This window comes from Chiloscyllium punctatum, chromosome 19 (assembly GCF_047496795.1).
Source record: "Chiloscyllium punctatum isolate Juve2018m chromosome 19, sChiPun1.3, whole genome shotgun sequence".
Lineage (NCBI taxonomy): Eukaryota > Metazoa > Chordata > Chondrichthyes > Orectolobiformes > Hemiscylliidae > Chiloscyllium > Chiloscyllium punctatum.
Window position 1 is genome coordinate 61,683,665 of NC_092757.1, and position 21,379 is coordinate 61,705,043.

General features: G+C 39.7%; 1 protein-coding gene across 2 annotated transcripts in view; it reads left to right on the forward strand.

The window, feature by feature from the left end:
* LOC140491399 (myeloperoxidase-like) overlaps positions 1-10,191 on the forward strand; it is a 49,819-nt gene extending 39,628 nt beyond the window's left edge. For both annotated transcript variants that reach the window (XM_072589518.1, XM_072589517.1), the window contains exons 13-16: positions 1,866-2,071; positions 5,456-5,617; positions 7,378-7,436; positions 8,432-10,191. In XM_072589518.1, the coding sequence (XP_072445619.1) occupies positions 1,866-2,071; positions 5,456-5,617; positions 7,378-7,436; positions 8,432-8,506 (502 nt within the window). In that variant the 3' untranslated portion in view covers positions 8,507-10,191. The remainder of the gene's footprint in view (positions 1-1,865; positions 2,072-5,455; positions 5,618-7,377; positions 7,437-8,431) is intronic.
* The last annotated feature ends 11,188 nt before the right edge of the window (positions 10,192-21,379 follow it).

Here is a 21,379-nt window from a genome sequence, read left to right on the forward strand (position 1 = left end):
AATCAACCAGCAAATCCTTCCATTACATCATGCTACTTTCTATCAGAGACTGTAGAAACATGATTACAATCTTCGAAGAGTGTGATGTGTATGAAGAGTGTGTCACCAACCTTTCCGTAAATGTATCTTCAGTCAATTGGAAACTATGTGATCACTTAGTGTCCTGAAGAAATTTGAAAATGAAGTAAAATGTAAAACCAACACTTTGCAAAATACGCGAGGGTCGATTTTTCCCACCTGAGTTTACGATTTACTACATTTGAAGTCAATGAAGTCCCTGCTGACATTTTTAAAACAGCTGCTCTAGGTTAACTGAAAGTCCACAGTTATTATTTTAAAGACAGCAAATGCACTACCTCTGATGTGCATTTGCAGTCATTGAGTAAGCAGAAGCCATGGAATTCATAGTGTTAAAGGAGGTCCCTTGATCCTTCATGCAAATATCAATGTTTGCTTTTCAACTAGAATTAATTAATCTGTTCCTATTTTCCTGATATCATTTTGTATTATTTCTTTTCAAATAATTGTCCAATTTCCATTTGTTATGAAGCAGACAAAACCCCTTCAAATATATCAAGGAACTATGGTCTAGGCTAACTATTTTTTAAATGCAAGTGTAAGGTGCTGTGTTCCAGATGTAATTTAAATGGGTTACATTACTTAGCTTTAAGCAAAACATTTTATAATTACTCTACAGTTAAAACGCAAACAAAAGAAAAAGAGGAATTGGTGTAACATCAACTGTACTGGAAAACTTAACAGAATAATAATTACTTAACTGCTAAACAGCAACTATTCCAATATAGTAACATCCCACAAATACACCCTCAGTAAAGCAAATTCAGTAAAACAGATTGTTTCACATGTAATATTTCTCTAGTCAGGATGAAAGAACATCAGAAGAAAATTCTGGCAGATAAAGAGTGTACTCAAGAATTTTGCTGTAGCAGGGAGAGATGTATGGAAGTTTCAAAACTCCAACAACCACTGAAAGCTAAACTAAGACTCTGACTGCACCCAATCATGCTGCTTCTATTGTTCCAACTTTTAAAAAAACCCAAAGTCTCACAAGCTGTTTACTTTATTTATTAGGAACAGACCATTTTTCACCTCTGTCTTAACCAGGACAAAATACACTTCTTAGAGCCATAATATGGTTGCACATTTAAATGAATGATGTCTCAATTTAATCTCATGGATGAAAAAGTACTCCACATTCTCACAGTTCCTTCCTTTTTTGAAAATATTTGTTCTCCTACGCTAATCTTCATCCTACCCTGTGAAAGCCCTTTATTGATTACAATTGATTTGCAAATCTCAAATGATTCTCATACTATTTCAGATTCCACTTGTTTCATTACAGGTGATTCATTACAACAGGAAGCGGGTTCAATCATGCACATTGCAACCCGATCTACGTTAGCAATTTCAGAGGCTTCTCTATGATGCTTTTCCTCTTGATTTATCGGGCATCAGCTTCAGCACTCTGTTAGCATTCTCAGCTCTGAATTTAGCTATCATGGGTTCAAGCACCATGCCAGGAACCTACAGTCTTAACGCACATCTTAATGTTTAGAGGAGTGCTGCACAGTCACATAAGATGTTAAACTAAGATCCTGCTGCCCTTTCATGGGAATATAAAGATGTACAAGGAACCTTTCCATAATCTTGGCTAATATTTCTCCTTCCACACAGAGCATCTGGTCATTTATCCCATTGTTCTTTGCTGTGCATCAAATTAGCAGCTGTGTACCTTAAACTATAAGTGACTGCACTTTAAATGTTTATCATTATCTGTGATAAGCTTGTGGGACTTTAATGTTGTGAAAGAAGTATTACAAATGCAAGTTTTTCTTTCCCTTTAGATTCTGGTGGGAAAATGACGGTGTTTTTTCAGGCAGCCAACGCCAGGCTCTTGCTAAAATCTCCCTGTCCAGGATTATCTGTGATAACACCGGGATTCAATCTGTTCCTCTGGAAGCATTTAAATTCAGTCAGTATCCAAGCAAATATGTGGCGTGCAACACGATACCAGCAGTAGACCTGAGTGACTGGAAGGAGGATACTCAAGGTACATAATTACAGGACAGGCTCAGTCTTCAGAAAGCTGGCATTATTACTAATTTATTTTTGAGCGTAAAACTACCCAAATCTATTGTCATAAAAAGACAAAGAGGAGCTGAAGTCTGAAACTTTGAAAACCATTTCTTCGTGATTTAGTCATGCACTTCACTTTTTCAAGAGCAGAGTGATCCACCTGCAGTTTCAAAATTAGATCTCTGACACTTTGGATTTACATTATCCAATATAATTATCCCATTCCCACCTTGAATAAAAAGAGGTGCCTCAATATCAAATTCAAGTGGGGTCTGCAAAAAATGTAGATAGTAGGCAAACTGTTCTCATTGGCGGAAGGATCAAGACTGAAAGGGCACAGACTTAAGATCATTGGCAAAAGCAGCAATGACAATGTACGGAAAGTCTTTCTCAGTCAATAAGAGGTTAAGGTCTGGAATATGCTGCCTGAGAGTATGGTGGAGTTAGGTTCAACTGAGGCATTCAAAATGGAATTGGACTATTATCTGCACATTTTTTGTCCCCTTATTTGAGGAAAGATGTGGTGGCATTGCAGGCAGTTCAGAGGTGATTCACAGGATTGAGCCCAGAGATGAGGGGTTTGTCGTATGAAGAGAGATTGAACAGTTTAGGCCTATACTCTCTGGAATTTAGAAGAATGGGGAGAGATCAAAATGAGGTATTCAAGATGATAAAAGGTGTGGATAAAATAGATGTGGAGTGGATACTTCCTCCTTCGGGGCATTCTAGAGCAAGAAGTCATAGTCTTAGGACAAGGGGTAGCAAATTTAAAACAGAGTTGAGGAAAAACTACTTTTCCCAAAGGGTTATGAATCGTTGGAATTAGCTGTCCCACATGGGACAGTGAATGTTGGGACAGTGAGTAAATTTAAGGAGGAGTTGTACAGATTTTTAATTGGTAATGGGTTGAAGGTATACAGAGAGAAATCAGAAAAATGACATGAGGAGCATATCAGCCATGATCGAATGGTGGAGCAGACTTGGTGAGCCGAATGGCCTAATTCTGCTCCTATATCTTATCAATCTGAAAAGGAAGGATGTACAGGATTACAGGGAGAAGATTGGGGGAACGGCTTTAGGTGACTTGTTCATTCAGAGAACCAGTACAGTCACAGTAAGTCAAGTAGCTTCCCTTTCTACTGTAATTCTGTGACTATCAACCAAGCATTCTTACTTTAATGTCCTAATTTTCCACATTTGTTTCATTCTGATTTTTTAAGTACAACATTCATGAACATAACTAATAACTTATAATCTTAAAATAACTACATGAGTGTTCACTGCTTGATGGCATAAAGATTCCCTTTTGCACTTGACATTTTAAGGCTACCTCCAGGTTTCCTCAGATCCCATTACCAACATTAAACTCATTTACAAAAGAAGTGCATTAAAGGATTTACTGAGTGTAGAGAACTGTTTCTAGTTGGCCTGATATGTTTCACATCCAGTTATTCAAGCACAGCTAAAAATGTTCAATTTCAAGCTTCAATAAAAAATGAAAAACAAAAATCAAAATGTTTCTTTCAAGAGAATTTTGCAGTCCTTATCTCTTTATTGTTACCATTGTCTCCAAAATGTCAGAAGCACCAAAACACCCTCAACAGTTAACCTTTCCGATTTTACCTCAGTAACATCATTCATCCTTGGCACTACCTTGGAATATTGCCTCCTGAAATTCCTCTCCACACTTTTTTTTCTCAACACCCAATTACTCCAAATACTGTCTGGTCAAATTCCAATCTTTAGGGGTCAATAAATGTCAACTGACCCAAAACCTTTTTACAAGTTTAGAGACCACACAAGATAGCATTTTCCTTTCACCCTTGTCTTGAGAGATGTGGGATCATGTTCAATAATGACCAAGATCAGTGAATGGTGAAAATCATCTCTTTATTGAGTATTTGCAGTAGCACAGTTTGAGAGAGTGATGGAATCCACAGTTTTACAATAGCCTCTTTCATATACAGGTTTTAGGTATGTTAACATTTTTGTGATATGGTGTCACATGATTGTATCGATTGTACACAAGTTTGTGTGACATCTATCCTCAGGAAACAGGGGAAAGTTTAAGCACTTGCTAAATAGTGCTTGTTCCTCCTGATGGTATTAAATGACTGTCCAGTCTGTGCTTGCATAATTAAATGGCATTAGTCCCTTTGTCTTTAAAGTTAGTGATGTTAATAGAAATACTAGACCTATATGATGTAAATAAGTGAGAAATTATATATGTACTAAATAAAATTATAGAGGATATTAAACTGATCTCCAGCAGCTGGATCTAGAGATTTCATTTACTATTGCCAGTTTTGAAAAGTTCCGACACATTCATTTATGCAGTTTCATGGCAGCGCTATTTTGATAGTAAGTTTCTTAAAGGGGGTAGTGGCTGTACTTAATATACATTTAAGAAGTACAAATACATACGTTAGTACAAGATGGTAGTCCTAAATAAAAGTTAGAAATAGGAATTAGATTTAATAGAAATAGGTAGTATAAAAGGAAATTTCAAAGAGATAAAAAGCAGCAGACTGTAGGGCCATGTTAGTAAAGGAAACTGTTTGACGTCCTGCAACTATTCAGGTCCTGAGAGATGAGTACTAAGGGCTAATCAATATTATATTCTTTCCAGAGTTTTGTGTGGGTTAAGAAAACATGATGATATTGATGGCATTGTTCTGAATAAGTGACAGTATTAACGTTTATTCAGAGGTAGCCTTTGATATAGAAACAGGTCTAAACACTGCTTGCAGCAAGGGGCTGATAAGAATTGAATGGTGTAAAGTAACTGTAATGGGTTGGCAGCCCAGGAAGGGATGCTTAATTTGGTTTATCTTTGTAAGAGTAAAATGGAAATGCAGTATAGTAAACATATGGCGCTAAATGCAGTTTAATGAATGAATGGAAATGTGGTATCATAAAATAGAGTGCTTGTGAGTGAATTAGTGAAGAGAATCAGAATAGAATATTTCACATTGATATGCCCCAGCTTTCAGTCCTCAACTTTCCAGACTTAAAATTTTTATCTTTATGCTTAAGGTTGTCCTCTTTCAGTCTCCTCATGCTCTGATCCTTGATGTTCCTGAACTCTGCCATTAGCTTTTCTAACTGTGCTTCCTCATTTTATCCAACTATTGTTGGCTGGGTTTTCATATTCTCAGTCATTAAGGCCTATACACTGAAATTTCTTCTCATGTTCCTCAACATCTTCATCATCCTCACTTCCATTTAAGACTTACCTTTTAAGACTCACTTGGTAACCACCTTTCTGTCATTCTGTTTAATCTTTGGCTGGGCACCCACAATCGTTCAAACATTTCTGTAACATTTCCTAATTGATGTCTGTTTTCTCTCTTTACAGTGACCCCCTGTGGCCCTGTTCCTGTTGTGAGAGCTGGCCATTTCTCAATCTGTAATTTGGCAGTCAAATACACCTGTAAGTCCGGATTCAGGATAGTGGGAGAGGACACAATAAAATGTCTGAGTAATGGAAAATGGGACTCAACACCACCTAGATGCGTGGGTAAGAGCTTTAATAGATACATGAATTAATAGAAAATTAAAATGGAGCGCAAGAAATGGAGGAGAATAATTTCTCACTTTAGCAGCCAGTCAGCTTACCATTCAGGAGAACCAGACTATTCCAGGTGCAAAATCTTACTTGTATAGAGCTGACAAGCTGGAAAGCCTCAGGCAATGTTGGGTAACCTGGAGACCGTAAAGCTAGCATTACAGTCAGACCTGTGACAGGAGAAGGCTAGGTAAGGGCTTACAATTTCAAAAGTGTGTGAGGACAGCAAAACTCGGATTAAGTTCAATGATCACTCCAACCTTTCTTGGTCCCATGAAAATAAATGTCTCGCTTGCCACTGAGGACATCCACTTCATGATCAACAAGTTCAACTGCGTGCTCACAGCGGATACTTCACCAACAAAAGGCTTCACAATCATTGTAAACAAGATCCTGATTCAAATCTGTTTTCAAGAATCCTACCTGAGTCTGATGGGTATGTCAGATATGTCCCACACCAGCAGTGAGGTCTCTGCTGCATCTAAATAGTCCAAATGCATACAACGCTACAAGAAAGAGGGAAGGGATAAGTATTGGACAAATATAGAAAAATTGGATCAATCAGGCTCAGACGATGTTAGTGGTCCAAAACAGAATAATATAATACAGTTGATCACAGGAAATCTGCCAGATAGTGGAATTAGTGTGGGAGGAGTCTGAGGGAGGTCCAGTGAATTTCAGAGATATCAATTTTAAGAGTTTAATGTAAATACCAAACCAGTTCAATATGAGTTCCCTGACTGGTGCTGTTAGCCTGGTCCAATCAGGGAGCCCTGGCTGACAGATAATAAACAGGAGTGTCAGAGGTTCTGTTCACTCTGACAGCTGGCTTTGAAGGCGCTAGATCATTGCCATGGACTCTCCAAGTGTAAATAAAAGATGACTTGGTAAAGGGAAACCAGCTTCTGTGGAGTTATATCAGAAATGAAAACAATATGACTTATACAATTAAAAGTAGTGACTTAGGTGGTGTTGTAGAACTGTGAGACCTTGGGGTCTAGGTGCAATTTCTTCGAAGTTTGCTTCACATACATATAGGGTGGTTAAGGAAGCATTTAGTATATATGCCTTTGTTGCTCAGACTTTTGAGTATCAAAGTTATGTTGAAATTATTCAGAATGTTGGTGAGGCTTGTTCTAGACTACTATATCCTGTTATGATTGCCCTGTTACAAGAAGAAAGTATTAAACTGGATAAGGTTAGAAGAGATTTAAGCTGCCGGGAATGGAGGGTTTGAATTATAAGGAGAGGCTGGATAGGCTGGAACTTTTGTCACTGAATCATAAGAGGTTGAGGGGTGACCTTATAGAGGTTTATAAAATCATAAGAGCCATAGATAAAGTAGTGTATTTTCCCTAAGCTGGAAGATTTCAAGTTTAGGGACCATATTTTTTAAGATGAATGGAGAAAGATTTAATAAAGACATGGGGGCAATTTTTTTGCACAGAGAGTGGTTCGTGTGTGGATTGAACTCCCAGAAGAAGTGATGGATGCAGGTACAGTTGCAACATTTAAAACTCATTTGGATTAGTACATGAATAAGAAACGTTTGGAAGGATATGGGCCAAATGCAGGCAGGTGGACTAGTTTAGTTTGGGATTATGTATGACTCTGTGACTCTATAATAGAATTATTGACTTATTTTCTTGTATATTTCACTAAATATCATATATCTTTCAGTTCTCTACTAATTGTATCTGACTATATTACAGGTGCAAGAGTCAAGATTTGCTCAAAATGGAAGCAGTTAGAGAAAGGATACCAGGAAAAGGTAAACTTTGGGAATTTCCTCTGATTTGCCTGCAGGGGTCTGCAAGATTCTTGCACCTCATATTCCTGCTTTTCCACTCTGTATTGTTTTGAAGGGCCATGCACTGAAGAGGAATTAGGAAACTGTATCATCCCCTTGTTATTCAGACACTGCTTTTTGTTCTAATATTTAGGGACTAAATCCAACATTTAATTAAGCACTGAATGTAGGATCTTAATTTGAAACTACCTTAACATATCCTCGGAACGTAACTCAAGGAATGAAAAAGTCTTTTTTTTTTGGATCTTGCTCTTAGCTTAAAGTTGAGCTGATCCAAAACTTCACGGCTCACAACATAGTTTGCACCAAAACCTGATTTTCACTCATTTTAAACTCTGCAAAAAAAAAAATTCATTGGATGTAAAACAATTTGATTCAACTTGTAGTTTTATATATACATGTAAGTCTTTCTGATATCTTTAAATCTTGGGAGTACGCTAAACATAAATTATTCAGTGTTATTTCTTTTTTTTTGGAAATTGTACATGAAAACTTAAAGCAGGTGCAGGACATTTAGATCTTTCAGTTTGTGTCTGGTGTAGCCCAAGTGCAGCACATTAAGTGTCTCTTGTTTTGGAGATAAATATTTGTAAAATGCTGCAGTGACAGGACAAAACTGCCCTTCTTTAGGCAGTTCCACACCAAATATTTCCCAGGCAGTCATTTTAATTTTGTAAGTCGATTCTTAGCACTTTCTAATTTTAGCCTTTTTTGGGGGGATCCATGCATGGTGCAACACCAATCACTTTGCCAATAGTGGGAATATTCAGCCGCTTTGTCACAATTTCCTCTTGTGATGGCTTCTCAAAGAAATTCATTGTGTGCTGGGCCATATTGTGTCTTATTGTCTTCTTCCTACGAATAATCCAAATGTTGGAAGCAATGTTATTTAACAGGTGCAGGGAAATATCTGCATATTGCAGGGTGCAGATAAACATGTTGATCTATTCTTACAGGTGCATGGAGTTCCTTGTGAGGATGAAGGGGCAAAAGCAGTGGAGGACAACTTAATTGAACCAGAAGAACATTAAGATGATGGTGGGCCACCGGAACTTAGCAAGAGAATTATTCCAAAAATATCCAAATTTTCTGCACAACCTGCAACTGAGAATCCAAAGCTAATTGTACCAATTCAATTCTATCATTTCATTTCTGATGGACAGTGAGACTAGTCACATGTGAAATTTAACCCAAACGTAAATGGGTAGGTTTAGACAGAGTTTGGAGCAGTGGGGATTCAGAATGTTTTAAATTGGGTTCCAAACCAAAACTAGCTCTCAACCTACTTTCAGACTGAACTGAGACAGGGAAGAGATGGCTTATGTCATTTTTTTTTAGATTTGATTTGGATTTTTTGTTAGCCTTCCTAAATCTTGGTCCCAAATCAGTGATAGGAGACAAAAATTGTTTGGATCGAAGAATTGAATGTCCTTGTATCTAGCTCCTGGATTTAGTGTGACTACCTGAGGAAATTCCACAATCCAGCACACTCAAACCTTGCCCATGTGCTCTCAGAACCCACAGGCCTCATTAGATCTTCAAGCCATCTCCTGATCCCTTTGATCTGCCTCATCAGATTTGTGAACCCTCCCGATCCCCACTTCTGACTTCCTGATCCACAACATTCCCTGCCCCCAACCCCAACCCTATCCATGAATAGCGGCCACCCTGGATTGCTCTCACATACTGATTGATTTCTCTATACGTGGAGTGGAATTTTAGATTTGAAATTCAGCTTGCTTAATCTGTGTATTTTTAAATGCTTTTTTGCAAACCCCTGTACTCTGAGAGAGGAGAGCAATTATTCTCTGTTTGATACATTGTGTCTGAATAGAGTCATCTTGTGTTGCTGCTGCTGCAGTGATACACCTAATCTCAAAACACCGGCAGATTTAGTTATCAACCAAGAAATCAATGATTAATTAGAAGAAGAACCGTAATTATATTTGTATTCAAAAAGTAAGTAATTGATAATTAGAAATAAAAAGACTTTTAAGATTAATTTTTACCGATAAATCTAATAGAATTTACTCATAACCTGAGAAGCGGCATCTGCAAGATACAAGGCAAAACGCCTCCAATTCCTGAAAAGCTAAAACTGTCCTTGGGTTTCACAGCCACAGATGCACAGACTAATTAATGTAGGCCTGCCATTCTACGAGAAAAGTGCATCATTTTCTCATGTTAAATCACCTTGTAGAATGGTAAGGACCAGTTAATTTAAGCATCACTGGATTATTAGCAAATTGGATATTTTAGTTAAAATGTACCGAATGTACGGTAAAATAAGGTTTTTGAGTGTCATATTTTGTGCATGTGTGTAGAGGTTTTCCAGCTGAGGGAAGTGATGCTTTTGCCCATGTGGCTAGAATATAAACCAATTTAAAAGTATTCTGAAATTCTGCTAAGGCAGAAACTTAAGGTGTTTTGAAATGTCAGATTTTAGGACGGTGTAGTTCAGGACTTCTGTCATTGGAAACTTTGATATGTAATGTCTTGGGAAAGAAGACCTTTCTCCATCCACAAACGGGAATCCAGTTGAACCAGAAGTCGGTCTTGTATCTGAATATATTGCCTTACCCTCTTTTGTATGGAGGCTATTGTGAACCTCTCAAGCTTAGCATTATCTTCTGCTTGGTACTTGAATCATTATGGTGGTTAGATTACTGTATTATGTTCTTTGCTTATATTCAATAAAATTTGGTTTTATGCATCAGCTTAGTGTTCTGTCTTACCTGATGGTACATCTCTGTCAAACCAGAAACATCTAAACTGTAGAATTTAAAGGGATTAACTTGAAACTTTTTAACAGCCTGATCAATCGAACTGGAGTAATCAAAATCCAATGAATTTCCTCTTAAATCCTGTTATAACAACACAGGGATAGCAAGCCAAACCAAATCAGCCTCACTATCACTGGATTTGTAGCACAGTGAAATTTAAAACTTTCAGTGACCCACCTAATTGTTCAATTGTTCTTTACCATACTTTATGAATAACAGTTCTTGGACACAAGTTTATAACTTAAATAAAAATTAACAATTAACAATTAACGCACAGACCGACACACAGGTACAGTTGAGGGATAATTAAAGAGGAAAAAAAATCAAATGAATCATCATTGGCTGGTACCAATATTAAATAAACTCTTTCATATGATGAATGCCAAGTCTTCAGAATTCCTTGGACAATGGGTTATTCACAAACAAGTAGAACTGTACATCTTGCTTGAATTCTGAAGTCACCAATTTATGCTCATTGTTTCAGGAGACTTCGAGAAATATTTATTTATTTCTTGCAGACTGGGATTCTTTTCTCAGAGTATTCAACAATTTGGTAACTAGAGCGAGAGAGACTAGAGAGACAGCAAAACAAAAAAATGACAATCTCCAGATATTTTCAAAAATCAGACTATCTCCTGCCAAAACTCAATCAGAACTGGTTCTCTCTATTATATTCTGTGGTTAGCTGACTAGCACTGGTTCTAACTTGATTGACTAAATCAAAGCTCAACCTGCTGTCAGTCCTGAGCACAGCAACACCTCGGTGCCAATTCATCTACAGTATCCTTAGATTAATAATCAAGTTGCATTATTTTCCAGGCCAGTTCCCAGCAGAAACCATGTGTCTTAGTTCAATCTTATTTTAAAAGAAAACGCTGTCAAAGTTCAACTTCAACTTACATTTCCAAACCAAAACAATGAGAAAAATAAAAGTAGTGATGATCTCAATACACTGTTCAATTTGAGCCCTCTTATCCCTTATCCTGGCAGAAGTGACCACTTTTCCCTTTAAAGGTTGCATACTCCCCCCAGGTTCTAACCTAGCATGGCAGCATTCACCGGGCAATTCCCGCCTGACTGAAGCCAAGTCTATAGGTCAGATTGCCAATGCTGTGGCGACAGACCTGTCACATCAGACACAACTACAACTCTGCAGTGTGCACACTCATCCCAACTTTATGGTTTTGTGTAACGTTTTGAGTTACCCACTGTGTCAGGTCAATAATAATCCAGGCCTTTAATCTTCACATAGGTGTGTTCACCTCATGTGTACTAGGGTGTATCATTTCTATGTGTTATGAATTGTTAACACTGCAACTGTTTCTTAATATAAATGATTCTATTGTTGTTACTTCATAACAGAACAACAATCCTTATGTTAAAAGCACTACATAAATGCAAGTGATCTCCAGATCACTTTGTGTTCTTTTCCTGCCATGTTTTATTCTTAGTAAGTTGTTATTTACTCACATTCTATGTACTCGATATAAACAATGGTAAAGAATTGGTTCTGAACAAAGTGGGAGACCAACTATCATTAGATCTCAATGCTTTGACCAGGTTTGAAACAGATTGTTTGAAGTAATTTTTTGAAATGGTAATTTCCCTAAAAGCATGATTGCATAGAGGTTTAATCTTTTGTTGGAATGAAATCCTCAAAGAAAGCCAAATGCAAACACAGATCTCCAATTCAGCAATACTAGCTCCAAATGTATTACATAAATTCTAAGGAAAGGCTTTATCTCGAGTTAATGTTTCAATGAGTAAAATGACAATAATCATTCCATTAAATATCAACTACTAATATGGAACTGCCAACTGTTAGAGGCTAAAGTTATCACAGGTTGAAGGTGAACCTTGATAAAATACTGTCCAGTCCCAACTGGCATATTTAAGAACGAGGAGCAGAAAACCATTCAGTTCCTCAATTGTACTCCATGATTCAGAGAGATCATGGACAATCCACTTGTGAGCTTCACTACACTTTTCTACTCTGCATAACCTTTGACTCATTTATTGATTAAAAATTTGTCTCAGTCAGCTTTACATATATTCAAAGACCCAGTCCACAGCTCAGGGCATTTGGGAAAGAGAACTGCAAAAACACTAACAATACCTAAGAATGGAAATTCTTTTTGTTAAATTGAAGACCCTGTTTCTTTGAAACTGTACCCTCTGGTTTTACATTCACCCTGGAAGAAGATCTCAGCATTCACCCTGTCAAGTTTCTCAGAATTTACATGTTTCAGTGGGTCACCGCTTGTTCTTCCACACTCTCCTCGTGGGCGGCACGGTGGCACAGTGGTTAGCACTGCTGCCTCACAGCGCCTGAGACCCGGGTTCAATTCCCGCCTCAGGCGACTGACTGTGTGGAGTTTGCACGTTCTCCCCGTGTCTGCGTGGGTTTCCTCCGGGTGCTCCGGTTTCCTCCCACAGTCCAAAGATGTGCAGGCCAGGTGAATTGGCCATGCTAAATTGCCCATAGTGTTAGGTAAGGGGTAGATGTAGGGGTATGGGTGGGTTACGCTTCGGCGGGGCGGTGTGGACTTGTTGGGCCGAAGGGCCTGTTTCCACACTGTAAGTAATCTAATCTAATGTACTCCAATCAGTAGTCCAATTTTCTCCATCTTTTCTCACAAGACATCCCCCACATCCCAGGAATCAACCTGGTGAAGCTTCTCTGAACTTCATCCAATGCAAATAGATTCCTCCTGAAGGAAGATGACTAAAACTGTACACAATATTCTAAGGTGGGGTCTCATCAATTCCATCATCAGTTGTAAAAGACTTCACAACTTTTATACTCCATCCTCCTGCAAAAATGTCTTGTATTCCATTTGCCTTTGAATTACTTTATGTACCTGCATGCTAACTTATTGAGATTTGTGAACAAGAACAATCAGGCGTATCTGTAGCACAGCATTCTGAAATCCCTCCTCATTTAAATAATGTTCTGCTTTTCAAGTCTTCTTGTGAAAGTGGACAATATCATATTTTCTCAGGTTCCATCTGCCATATTTTTGCCCATTCTCCTACCTATCTCTTTGCTGACTCTTTTTACGCTCCTCACAACTTGCATTCAATTCTGGCAAATGCAATTAAACAAACATGTAAAGACATTTTTAGAAGATGGAGAAACGATTTGAGAGAATGATTCCAGCAATGAAAGTCTTAAGTCACATGGATAAATGCATGTTGCTACCAACACTTAGCAACAGTGTAGTAGCTACAAGATGCTCTGCAGAAGTGCACCGCATCCTTAGGCAGCAACCTCTAAACCCATGGCACTGCCATCAAGAAGGGTGAGGGCAGCAAATCCACGGAAACATCACCATCTGCAATTTCTCCTCCATGCCACTCACTATCCTGATTAGGAAACATTATCACCACTCCATCTCAGGGTCAATCTCTCTCGCAGCAGCATTAGGTATATCTAGACCAAACAGACTACAGCAGTTGAAAAAGGTAGCTGACTGCCACCTTCTGAAGGGCACTAAGGATGGTGAGTTGTCTTAAGGAATCTTAGAGCTGTCTGAGGATGAATGGCCTCCTTCTCCTGGGCTTGCAACCATTCTACATTTCTGAAAAAGCAGTGGGATTCATTTCTAGAGGGATAGAATTAAAAACTGGAGTGGTTATGTGGAATTCATTGCCATGGAATGCAGTGGAGGCTGGGACATTAAATGTCTTCAAGGCAGAGATTGATAAATTCTTAATCTTGCAAGGAATTCAGGGATGCTGCGAGAGAGCAGGTAAGTGGCATTGAAATGCTAATCAGCCATGATTGAATGGAAGAGTGGACTCAATGGGCTGAATGGCCTTACTTCCACTCCTATGTCTTATATCTTATGGTCTTATCACAACCAGAATTGAAACCTATCTGGATCTGGCAAGACCAGATCTTCCAAGTGGATGGCATATTATAGACAATAGACAATAGATGCAGGAGTAGGCCATTCTGCCCTTCGAGCCTGCACCGCCATTCAATATGATCATGGCTGATCATTCCTAATCAGTATCCTGTTCCAGCCTTATCTCCATACCCCTTGACTCCACTATCTTTAAGAGCTCTATCCAATTCTTTCTTAAAAGAATCCAGAGACTGCGCCTCCACTGCCCTCTGGGGCAGAGCATTCCACACAGCCACCACTCTCTGGGTGAAGTAGTTTCTCCTCATCTCTGTCCTAAATGGTCTACCCCGTATTTTTAAGTTGTGTCCTCTGGTTCGGCACTCCCCCATCAACGGAAATATGTTCCCTCCTGCCAGAGTGTCCAGTCCTTTCATAAGCCTATAAGTTTCAATCAGATCCCCTCTCAGTCTTCTAAACTCAAGGGTATACAAGCCCAGTCGCTTCAGTCTTTCCGTGTAAGGCAATCCTGCCATTCCAGGAATTGACCTCGTGAACCTACGCTGCACTCCCTCAATAGCCAGAATGTCTTTCCTCAAATTTGGAGACCAGAACTGTACACAGTACTCCAGGTGTGGTCTCACCAGGGCCCTGTACAGCTGCAGAAGCACCTCTTTGCTTCTATACTCAATCCCTCTTGTTATGAAGGCCAGCATGCTATTAGCCTTCTTCACGACCTGCTGTACCTGCATGCTTGCCTTCATTGACTGGTGGACAAGAACACCCAGATCTCTCTGAACAGCCCCTTTACCTAATTTGATACCATTGAGGTAGTAATCTGCCTTCCTGTTCTTGCCACCAAAGTGGATAACCAGACATTTATCCACATTAAACTGCATCTGCCATGCATCTGCCCACTCACCTAACTTGTCCAGGTCACCCTGTAATCCCCTAACATCCTCATCACATTTCACCCTACCACCTAGCTTTGTGTCATCAGCAAATTTGCTAATGTTATTGCTGATACCATCTTCTATATCATTTACATATATTGTAAAAAGCTGCGGTCCCAGCACGGATCCCTGCGGTACCCCACTGGTCACTGCCTGCCATTTCGAAATGGAGCCGTTAATCACTACCCTTTGTTTCCTATTAGCCAACCAATTCTCTATCCAATCTAGTACTTTGCCCCCAATCCCGTGCGCCCTAATTTTACTCACTAACCTCTTGTGTGGGACTTTATCAAAAGCTTTCTGAAAGTCCAGGTACACTACATCCACTGGATCTCCCTCGTCCATCTTCCGAGTTACATCCTCAAAAAATTCAAGAAGATTAGTCAAGCATGATTTCCCCTTCATAAATCCATGCTGACTCTGTCCTATCCTGTTACTATTATCCAGATGTGCCGTAATTTCATCCTTTATAATAGACTCCAGCATCTTTCCCACCACTGAGGTCAGACTAACTGGTCTATAATTTCCTGCTTTCTCCCGCCCACCCTTCTTAAAAAGTGGCACAACATTAGCCGCCCTCCAATCCTCAGGAACCAACCCCGATTCTATTGAACTCTGGAAAATAATCACCAGCGCATCCACGATTTCCCGAGCCACCTCCTTTAGTACCCTGGGATGCAGGCCATCAGGTCCCGGAGACTTATCAACCTTCAGACCTAACAGTCTCTCCAACACCAAATCCTGGTAAATAGAAATTCCCTTAAGTTCAGGTCCTTCAGCCACTGTTACCTCAGGGAGATTGCTTGTGTCTTCCCCAGTGAACACAGATCTGAAATACCCATTTAATTCCTCTGCCATTTCTTCGTTCCCAGTAATATATTCCCCTGCTTCTGTCTTCAAGGGCCCAATTTTTGTCCTAACCATTTTTTTGCCTTGGACATACCTAAAAAAGCTTTTACTATCCTCCTTTATATTCTTGGCCAGTTTACCTTCATACCTCATTTTTTCTCTGCGTATTTCCTTCTTACTAATCCTCTGTTGTTCTTTAAAAGCTTCCCAGTCCTCCGTTTTCCCGCTTATCTTCGCTAAGTTATACTTTTTCTCTTTTAACCTTATATGTTTCTTTACTTCCCTTGTCAGCCACGGCCGCCCATGTCTCCTCCTGGGATCTTTCTTCCTTTTAGGAATGAACTGATCCTGCATCTTCTGCATTATACACAGAAATATCCGCCATTGTTCCTCCACGGTCTTCCCTGTTAAGGTATTAAACCATTGAACCTTGGCCAGTTGCTCCCTCATAGCTCCATATTTCCCTTTATTCAACTGAAATATTGTCACTTCAGATTGTACCCACTCCCTCTCAAATTGCAGATTGAAGCTTATTGTATTATGGTCACTACTTCCCAATGGCTCCTTCACTTCGAGGTCACTGACCAATTCTGGTTCGTTACACAATACCAGATCCAGAATCGCCTTATCCGTGGTCGGCTCCAGCACCAGCTGCTCTAAAAATCCATCTCTGAGGCACTCCACAAAGTCTCTTTCTTGAGGCCCGATACCATCCTGATTCACCCAGTCTACCTGCATGTTAAAATCCCCCATAACAACTGTAGTAACATCTTTGCGACAAGCCAATTTCAGCTCCTGATTCAACTTACCTCCAACATCCAGACTACTGTTTGGGGGCCTGTAGATGACTCCCATATTATTATGGGGAGTAAGAGTGATTGTTCCGAGTAAAGGTCGCTGCCCAGATACTTGCTGAAATCCAACCAAAGTCATCCAGGGGTTTTCAAAATAAAGATGTAGCCAGGATTGGATGCCAACATAGCTGCATTGGTGGGACAGTGTCCAGAGGGCCAATAACGACAAACATTACTGCCAGCAGTTCTCCATATTCGAGGGAATGGCTGGGCAAACCCTGGACTCAGTTGCACATTGACTGTGCCAGTCCTTTCACAGGCTCGATGTTCTTGTTCATTGTGAGTGCCCATTCAAAGTGGTTGGACATGCTTTGAGTTCATTTGTCAAACTCAGGGCTGACGACTGAAAAGCTGAGAGCTCTGTTCACGATAAGTTACTTATGGAAGTATTGATCATGGACAATGGAACTTAATTTACCAGTAGGAAATTTAAGTATTCCCGAAAATCAAATGGCATTCAGCATTTTTTGGACAGGTTGATACTATCCATCGTCCAATGGTCTGGTGGAAAACCAGTCCAAACATTGGAAGCAAGCTTGAAGTAACAGCCTACAGCTTCACTACACATCAAACCATCCCAGTTCCTGTTTGGCTATAAGACCATCCTCACACAGCTACAGGGATAGCTCCAGCAGAATTGCTTATGAGGAGAAAACTTTGCACCAGGTTAAATCTGATATTCCCAAACTTGGGACGGTGAGAGTGAAATGGCAGCAGGAACAGCAATGCCAGCCACCTACTTCCCCTAAGTGAGAAAGACAATTTACTTCAGGAGGCAAGGTTTGGTGTCAAAACCGTGGAAATAGCCCTGCATGGGTACAAGGTGAGGTTGACAAGAGGGCCTTTGACCTAAAAGTTTGGGTTAGTGAGGCAGTCTTGACAGATGGGGTGATTCATATGAAATCTGCTCCCTCACAAACAGGCCAGGCCAAAATATAACTGGTCCCTCAGAACTGTCCTCTGTCTCCTATCAAGGAAACCTCAGAGTCCAAAATGGATGCAGCCGTGATACCATTACTGTCTGAAGAAGAGGAGAAGATTCTACCAAGATGCTCTGAGTGCAATCTGGTGCACACTGCTTGTGCCCAAGTCAGACTCGAATGAACAGGACCTGGGGCAGAAACTTTGCAGTAGAACCGACAAGAGAAAGTCCAGGCCAATATCCCCGGACATTGGGTTGGGGGTGGGGGTGGGGGATATAATGATTGGAACGAGGTTGTCCAGGTGGATTGCATTGAGGATGAGATCCCTGATTGGGACTGTTAACCTGAGCTGACAGATATAAACAGGAGTCTCACGAATTTTGCTCACTCCAGGGAGTGGAGCTAGCTGGTCAGAGTCCATATACTGTGCACATGTAAATAAAGGATAACTTGCTGACTGGATAACGGCCTCTGTGCTGTTATTTCAGAAAGACAATACATTCACAATGGCCGCAAAGCCTCTTTACTGTAACTATTCTATGATCATATGAATCCTTGGGATTTTAGTCTCATGGGCTATGCTGCACAGAATAGTAATTTTCAAATTGGCAATGAGATATGAAAAGCTGAAATAATGGAAATATAGGAAAACATAAAATTTGGGAAAATGAAGCATGGAATACTTCAATTAAGGAATGAGGAAATATTACTTTTGGAAACTTCATCTTTTGAGGAACTGTATCCTTCAGGTATTTGTTGAATAGTGCAGTGTATGAGACAAATAAAAATGGATACCTCAAACTGGGGATAGTGATCATACATCCAGAACCTAAAAACATTAGCTGACCAACCTGCTTTTTTAATTTCTGTCACAGCAGTGAGCAGACTAATCACACTTCATAATCCAACATGGGTTTGAGCTATCATTCCTTGCACACTTCTTAACATTGTTATCACAACAGCCTGATCATCAGGGATTCCCTTATGTGTAGTGTTCCCTACTTGCCAGTGGCTATTTATCTCCAGATACTTTTCTCTGCTTTTCTTCTTGGAGAGACACAAAACATTCAATCAAAGGAACATTACCCAAAATTGCATTTCAAAAATAAGTGTCATTAAGACTAGAACATCTATTGTGGATCACTATGTTTATATCAATGACCTGAATCAGAAATTTTGCAAAATAATTTCTTGTGTGAGCTGTTGCATTACTGCACAAATAATGAGTAAATCTTAGCCTTTAAAATCACCAATCTCCCTGCAGCTGGTAACCACTGTGCTTTATTCAGAGAAAGAAAACATTTGGTCCATCATGTGGACGGCATGGTGGCTCAGTGGTTAGCACTGCCACCTCACAGCAGCAGAGTCCCAAGTTCAATTTCAGCCTCAGGTGACTGTCTGCGTGGAGTTTGCACATTCACCCTGTGTCTGCACTGGTTTCCTTCCCACAGTCCAAAGATGAGCAGATCAGGTGAATTGGCAATGTTAAATTGCCCATAGTGTTAGATCTATTAGTCAGAGGGAAATGGGCCTGGGTGGGTTACTCTTCAGAGGGTTGGTGTGCATTTGTTGGGCTCATGGCCTGTTTCCACATTATAGAGAATCTAATCTAGACATGTCTGTGCTAGATCAGCTCAAACCTAATCTTCTACATTGCAGTTTCCTCATTACCCTTTTTGTTCCTTCAAACATGTTTCAGTTTTTCACTTTAAAATGCATGGTATACAACTTGCTCTACTGACTTTATGACATTTGTTTGTTTCAACTGATGCCCCCTTCTTGTTTACTTCCAAACTAAAACAAAACACTTCCAATTGTACTTAATCAAACTATCCTTTGAAAACCTCTATTAGATCTCTTCAGCTTTCTCTGCTCGAGCGGAAAAGATCTCACTATCTCTTCAAGCATACTTTAATATTCCTGATATTATTCGGGGGAATCTGTAAAATCCTTTCTAAAATGAGGTACTGAAAGCAGCACATAATACCATAATTATCATTAATTCTTTACCTTTGTGACCTACCTATTACTAAATTCCAAAGTATGGTAGAACTGTTCTTGTAGCTTTATCTGCACTCAAACTTTCAGGATTCATTTGAATCGCTAAACCTCAATTCATCCACAATCCTCAATATTACCGCATAATCATATATTTCAATTGTTCTGTTTCCTTGTAAAACATATTATTTCAGACTGAACCAATTACATCTGCCATCCGTCTGCACATTCCACTATTCAGTGTCTTCTGGAAATCTTTTGTACCATCCTCCAGCAAACTTGGCTTCTCTCACTTTGTGTTGTTAGTTTTCAGAATTTTGTTCATTAAACCAAAGTCCAAATCATCTCTGCATTATCAAGAATGAAACTGGGTGCTGCACTCATTCATTTTCCTGGAATATCGCTTCATTTCTTCTCTTATCAGAGAAAATTCCATTTCCTCTGAACTATTTGTTTCATGCCAACTTTATATTCCTTTTCTACAATAGGCTTGTTTATTTTCCTGTGAGAAAGCAAAGGAAAAGCTGAGCATTTGGTCACATCAAAGAATTCTATGGTCAAGTAAGATTGTCGGAATATAACTCTGACAGTTGAAAAGTCTACAAAGTGTTTCTCCTGCAATGCAAATGCAATTTCCACTTAAATAACCATAGTCCACTAAAATCTGATTTTAGAGGCCCCAATGTGTGGAACAGGAAGTGTGGATATCACAGCAGATGAGAATGTATTTGTCCTCAATGTGTTTCCTTTTGGATAGCTAGATTGCCCGTTTTGAGAATGGAGGGAGCCCTGTGCATGTTGTTACTGGACAGTTTAGGGGGTGAAGGTCATGAATCCTGTTAGGGAGGTGTCAGGTGTCCTTTGGAGGTAGTGACAAGAATCCTTTGGAGTTGGTCATGCATCCTTTGGAATGCAGCTGCAAAAGATTGTCTGTCAATGGTGCATAAGCCTGATGGCTTTTGTGCATCTTGTCAAGATCTGTCAATAATTTTCAGGAAGAATCTGTGAAGGAATATCGGCAAGGGTCAACCTGCCAAGAGGTGTTAATATACAATCATAAAACCATAGAAATGGCACAGCAACAGAAGGAGGCCATTTGTCCCATTTTGTCCATACTGACCCAAGGGCATCCAGATGCCCTTTCTAAACCCATCTTCCTGCACATAGTCCATAGCCCTGCAGCTTACAGCTATTACATTATTTTTGAACAGTTTATGCTCCCTGCCTCCACCACCAATTCAATTTCTACCCTCTGTGTCAAAAAATCTTTTTCCACACATCCCCTCGAATCCTCCTGGCATTCACCTTGAATCTATGACCCCAGTTTTTAAACTCTTTACCGAGGGAAATAGGTTCCACCAGTCTACTCTGTCTCTACCCCTCACAATTTTGTAGACCTCAATCATGTCAACCCTCAGCCTTCTCTGTTCCAAGGAAAATAACTCCAACCTCTCCAATCTTTCCTCGTAGCTACAATTCTCCAGCCCTGGTAACACCCTGGTAAATCTTCTTTGCATTGTTTCCAGAGAATTATATTTGTCCTGTAATGTGGTGACCAAAACTGCACACAATACCATAGTCATGGCCTCAGCAATGTCTTATATAATTTCATCACAATACCTCTACTTCTATATTCCATTCCTCTGCCAATGAAGAAGATCATTCCATATGCCTTCAATACAATCTTATCTACCTG